At 31.0% G+C, this 5,724-nt stretch overlaps 1 protein-coding gene and 1 long non-coding RNA gene across 2 annotated transcripts; both read right to left on the bottom strand.

Moving 5' to 3' along the window:
- Positions 1-1,547: 1,547 nt before the first annotated feature.
- LOC119664633 lies at positions 1,548-2,424 on the bottom strand. Its single transcript, XR_005251234.1, has 4 exons — positions 2,382-2,424; positions 1,831-1,917; positions 1,689-1,760; positions 1,548-1,626 (listed from the first exon to the last, which is right to left on the bottom strand). It is a non-coding gene; the product is annotated as an uncharacterized LOC119664633 (long non-coding RNA).
- A 63-nt stretch (positions 2,425-2,487) lies between these two features.
- Positions 2,488-3,636, bottom strand: LOC119664632. Its single transcript, XM_038074091.1, has 4 exons — positions 3,285-3,636; positions 3,082-3,192; positions 2,687-2,956; positions 2,488-2,623 (listed from the first exon to the last, which is right to left on the bottom strand). Exons 1-2 carry the CDS (start codon positions 3,625-3,627, stop codon positions 3,134-3,136), a joined length of 402 nt encoding a protein of 133 aa, XP_037930019.1. The 5' UTR covers positions 3,628-3,636; the 3' UTR covers positions 2,488-2,623; positions 2,687-2,956; positions 3,082-3,133.
- Between the last annotated feature and the right edge of the window lie 2,088 nt (positions 3,637-5,724).

The following is a 5,724-nucleotide window of genomic DNA, read 5'->3' on the forward strand; positions in this document are numbered from 1 at the left end:
CGCAATTCATTTGAATTTTATTGCGTACGAAATTTCCAACATTCGACACAATTCAACCCAAAATTCAAAAACCCAAAACTATTAAATGGCAACTACAGCAGCCATTTTACGGACATCCTTCCGCCACATTGAAACACACTTGCCAAGTGCGCATCAACCTAAACAGCGCTCGTCCTTCGGTTGCCTTTTGGATTGAGCTTGTTAACGACTTGGGGTGCTGTTACGGCTGTGGTGCACGTTTCTTGGCCACGTTGGCGTCATTTTCTGAGCAATAAAATAAACATTCAGGAATGATGAAATCAAGCTAAACGATTCTAGCTTTTGTTTGTTCTTTTTTGACCATTGGATTTTGTTTTATTCAAGTTTTACTGTAGCTCACATAATTTCATTTTTGTTGGGAATTGAGAAGAAAATAAATAGGAAAACTCCAGGGTCTATAAACGGGACTACATCGAAGGTAATCGATGTGTTTTTTTTTCTCCATGAATGGCATTGTTCAATAACGCATTGCATTTTTGAAAGGGGTTTTGAAGTTAAGGAAAAGGAATTTATTTATATTTAAATTTTAATTAAAGTAAATGAAATAAAATGTTGATAAAATGAATAAAATATTAATTAAATATTTACTTATACATTAACATAAAATAAAACCCAACAAGTGAATTTGTTAATAAAAATTTCATAGCAAATTAACAAAAACTCCAGAAAAATGTGCGAACACAAAAGTCAAGTACGGTTTTGGGTCACTTGGTTAAGGAGCGCTGACTCTGAGCTTCAAATTTGACAGGGTACGAGTTGGATTCCTGGTACTTGCAGTCTCAAAAAATTATTCATGAATAATTAAATACAAAAATTATTTCCAAGACCACTGATGATGGGTATTTGCCAATACTCGAAACAGCTGTATGTTCAACCAAAAATTCAATTAATTAAAATAATATAAAAATAATTTTTGTTGTTGTAGCTAACTACTGTTTGAAAATCTTTTTAAAAAATATTCAGCAAAATTTTATATAAAATCCGTTATTAAAGTAGCAATAGATTGCTTCTGGAGTTCAGTGAGCAATTCAATAGGAATTGTCCATTCGCTTAGTGCTAACCGAAGAGTGACCACAGAGAAATTTTTTTAGAGAGGAGAAATCGTTATGTTATGTCACCATTGTTGAGATGGCAACACAACTAATCTACTACTAACCCCCGGTTTTATTCCATTTTTATATATGTAGTTCTATGTATGTCTATATGTAGTTGGAGTATTAATCAGGCACCTCAGACATAAACTTTTTTATCTTATGAAGATAAATAAATCTTCATAAATAAATAAATTGGGAACACATAAATTTATAAAAAAAAACGTCATAGATTTTTTATTTATTTTTAATTTTGTACAAAAAGAGTTAAGAATTTTCTTGCATCAAAAATATGGTTTACTGGATTGAATGAAAGTACTCTGTTATAAAATCTGAAAAGATATTATTTTGTGGTTTCTTATTTAAATAAAAGTAAAATATAGTACCATAACTTACATACCATTCATTATACAGGTATGCAATATTTATTAATGAAAGAAGCCAGGTCCATATATACTGGACCTTAATAATTTGGTAGTCTCTACTATTAATTTTTCTAGAGAACAGTTATCAACATTAAAATAGGTTTTGATAATGACTAATAATCAATTAACTTACATATCAATTTCAGCATAAATAAATCCAGAATATATTGGTAGATAATTTAGTTAAAGTCATCGTACCAATATCCTGAGAAATATATTTGTAAAAATACTTTTGATGCACATTATTATATAAACTATACGATGATTTAACTTACATGTAAGTCACAAAGTATAATTTTGGTCCATGCATCAAATAAATTTATGGAAAATTTTACGGTACACATATGTATCCAGTATGTATCCTTCAAAAAAGATAATATGGTTTAATGATATAAAGATTGTGTGTAATAAATATTGGTTGGTCAGGTTAGGTTAGGTCAGAGTGGTTGCCTTGTGAAGTAAAAGTCATTTAGTTACACATACAGGTTTGTTGTGATGCTACAGATGAGCTGCTATCCGTTCGCTAGACTCGAAGGGGACTAACTTATAGGTAAAAGTTGTGCTCAAACCTCCAGTCTCTTAACTAAACTGGAACTTTGTCCCTGCCATGCCCTCATAACTAAATAATGGTTACAAAATCATGTATACTGAATATACTAAATGTAGGTATACTGTACTGAATTGTACAATGACAAAATGCGGTCACAGTGGTGGTTATCACTGGTAATAGCATCGAAAAAATATATATATCAGTGAAATATACAATATCAGTGGTTCTCAACCTAAGAAGTTTATATGTTAAATTTTGGTTGGTTAGTCAACTTACTTGTAGTTTACAGGATATAACACATGTTAACCCTTATCTCAGCGATCAATGTGCATTATTCTATGGAATATTTATGAGTAAAATGATATAAATACTTTAATAGATTGTTCGGTTTGTTAACTTAATTATCCAGCGTTAATAGAAGTTTTTTAAAAATACATTAGTTTTTGTGGTTTTTCGGTGGTAAAAAATCTCAGGACGTAAAGTAACTTTATAAATAGTATTGGTTGATTCAGTCAGACCTAAAAGTCGATAATTTTATAATGGTATTGCTCGATAAGCTATTAATACATATTGGTACTTACAGAAAGTTCAGGAGCATTTGGTAGCTTCAGTAAATTCATTGGTACACTTTTCTAAGATATATAATGACTATAAATACTTTTAACATAATGTCACTAAATCAATGGGTTATTCGGTTAGTTAACTCATTTCTATAAATTACAGTAACAAGTTTGATTGCATCCGTCATTCCAGGTGTTGTACTTAGAGAAGGTAATTGAATATAGTTGGTTGGGTAGTAGTAGGAGCGTAGGAGGAGTAGGAGAGTGTATTAGTGTTGTTGGAAGAACCATCTAAATATGACAAAAGTGTTAAAAAAAATTTATTTAAACAAATAATTTAAATAACTTAAACTGCTATTACTGGGGTCCAAGTAGTTTGAAACTTCCCAAGAAAGTCAATTTTAATTTATATTTACCTGTGTAAGTGTAGTCTGTTATATAAAAATAAAAAAGATGTATATCGTTTAGTTAAGTCTCCTCTGTATTCTCCTCGTTCCAAGAGAAGATACGCATAAGTTGGTCCCACACTTGAAATGAAATCATCATTAAAAATCGTTGAACTTTTTTATACTTAAAGCGTTATATATATATAACTATAAGTATAGTAAGTTATACTTACTGGCGCCTAACCATGTGGTTGAGCGTTTGCTGGAGTGTTTCAGGTGCAACGGATGTATCTTTACTTTTGACTGAACACGCCGTTGTTTTCTTGGTTTCTTTTTGGCAGATATGCGACTGGTAAGGTGTTTCTTAATTCGAAGTGTATTACTACGATTAACACGGGATTGACGTGCGATGCGTGACAAACGTCCTGAACCAGACGGTGCATATTTGAGTTTTTCCTTAGCACTCATCTTACGCCACTTAGCTCCACCACGCTTGGCTATTTCTACACTGCTGAGATGACGATTTTCAGCTCTAAACTTCTGTAGAAATTTTAAAAATGGGTTGGTGGTTGGCATGACTTTAAAACTAAAAAAAAAAGGATATGAATGTTAATATAATATATATTAAGTGAAATCAAAATAATTTGACATATGTTGATTTCTTTACTAAATATTCAATTAATCTTATTTTACTGTCCAAACCTCTATATGCAAGACTAGACTTGCAAGATTGAAGTAGAATGTAAAATTTTTAGTTCCGTGAATGCCATTATTATAATATCATTAATGAATAATTTTCTTAGTGATGATTATTATTATAACTGATTTAAGTTTAGCGCAGTAATGCGTTTATCACAAACGCACTAGGACTCAACAATTTATTGTCTTTATATAGGATGCTAAGGATGCATTATGTATTGGTTTCTGGCAAATGTGTAATAAATAAATATAGCACATGCAATAAAATTGATAACTTCATCTGCTACTTAAGTTCCAATTATTCACTATAAATTAAAAATACAAAAATTACTTTTCGTATTTGAAGAACAACTGAAACTGCCAAATGCATCCGCAATATAAATCAAAATATCCACAAAAAAGATCCTTGATGAAATGTTTCAAAATGCAGTTCCTGGCCATATGTGCATAAAATTTTTGTCCATCTCGATACAGTAGCGTACAGTATGCAATTCGTAAATTTTTTATTTATTTTTATTGTCAGCAGAAACGATAACATTCCTTTTGTAATTCGTTGTCATTTGGCTGTAATGAATGTCTTCCATAACTCATTGAAATCTCAAGAAACATCCTTCCAAATGAGTACTGAAGCGACCGTTGATGCTCTGAAGCAAACAATATTTTTATTATTAAATGGGCGATGGCTTCATTGTTGTCGGCATAATATCAGGCAATTGTGTGTATTTGGCCAAGAAAATTGCCACTTCGTTTGTAATTGTTCCAATAGAGCATGGACACCAGCAGCGTGTGTGTGGTTCCAGTAAATTTCGGCTAACGCTGGCAATAATGCTGCAGTAACCCCAAGATATAATAATGGGCAATGATGTCATTGTAGTGTCTTTATATGTTTGCAGAGACAATTAAATGTGTGCTTATTGTCATTTCCTGTTCCTGCTTTGTTTAGATAGAGCCATAGTTTTCAGTTAGACATTCTATGTGCTATGAAATATTTTAGGGCACTATGTCCAATACAAAAAATATTTATAAACAATAATAAAATACACATACGATTATTCTGGTTGGCCACTTAAACCAAGTATTTGGAAAAAAATTCAATTGATTTCAGCTATTCTTTTTTTAAGACAAACATAAAAACTTTTAACAACGTTTCAAAGGAGAGAATACCCAGGAAAATCATTTCAGTATTGTTTGTTCTTATGGGAGGTCCTTTTTTATGTTGCACATAAAAAGTCCAGCTTTTACAATATCCATTAAATTGGTCAATAAGGCAAAAACAGTAACGTTTACTTATTTTCCAAATCACATTTTCTGTTTAAGATTCTGGCAGTGGTCAGAAGTGTTCCTGGTTGGTTCCATTAAGTTTTACGGCTTTGGAAACGTTTATTTAGCTTCTCTTGACTAAACGTTTGCTTTAACGATCATGGTTATGGGTTTCTCAAATTTTATTACCTTAAGGAAACATTTTTGCAAATGATTTGCTCTAGAGAAATTTTCACAATCATTAGAATTTACCGATTAGAATTTATTGAACGTTTTCGGATTGATTGGGGAAGAGAAGAGTTTTTAAGATTCTGGAGTACATAAATGTTAAAATTGAATTGATAATGTGATTTATTTATACATAAAAAAAAATTTAGTAAAGCAAAAATTATATTTGCAATATATTAAATATAGCTATGCACTTTTATTAGTACGTAAAACATTAGAAAAATGAACTTATAAGCTTGAAAAAAAAAAGTTGAACTAAGTAGTGGTGTTTAAAACCAAACAATATTGATCTCTATATGTGGACTTCACAAGAACAAAAAAAATAACATTACTTATTAATTGTAAACTGCTTGGATATTTGGATATGAGTTGGATGACGCTAGATATAAAATTAAGTTGGAAGGGACATATGAGCAGCTGGTGACTAAGCGATGAAATCATTTCGCCATTGCACCTATTTTTTAACTTTTGACAGTCGTAAGTTTC

This window comes from Teleopsis dalmanni, unplaced genomic scaffold (genome assembly GCF_002237135.1).
Source record: "Teleopsis dalmanni isolate 2A unplaced genomic scaffold, ASM223713v2 unscaffolded_contig_2336, whole genome shotgun sequence".
NCBI lineage: Eukaryota > Metazoa > Arthropoda > Insecta > Diptera > Diopsidae > Teleopsis > Teleopsis dalmanni.

What these genes read in the sequence shown, in the direction of transcription:
- LOC119664632 (XM_038074091.1), bottom strand. Translation starts at nt 3,627, where the DNA reads ATGCCAACCACCAACCCATTTTTAAAATTTCTACAGAAGTTTAGAGCT. An exon ending in AACCACATGGTTAGGCGCCA is followed by an intron (nt 3,193 to 3,284) that starts GTAAGTATAACT and finishes TTTCATTTCAAG; the next exon opens with TGTGGGACCAACTTATGCGT.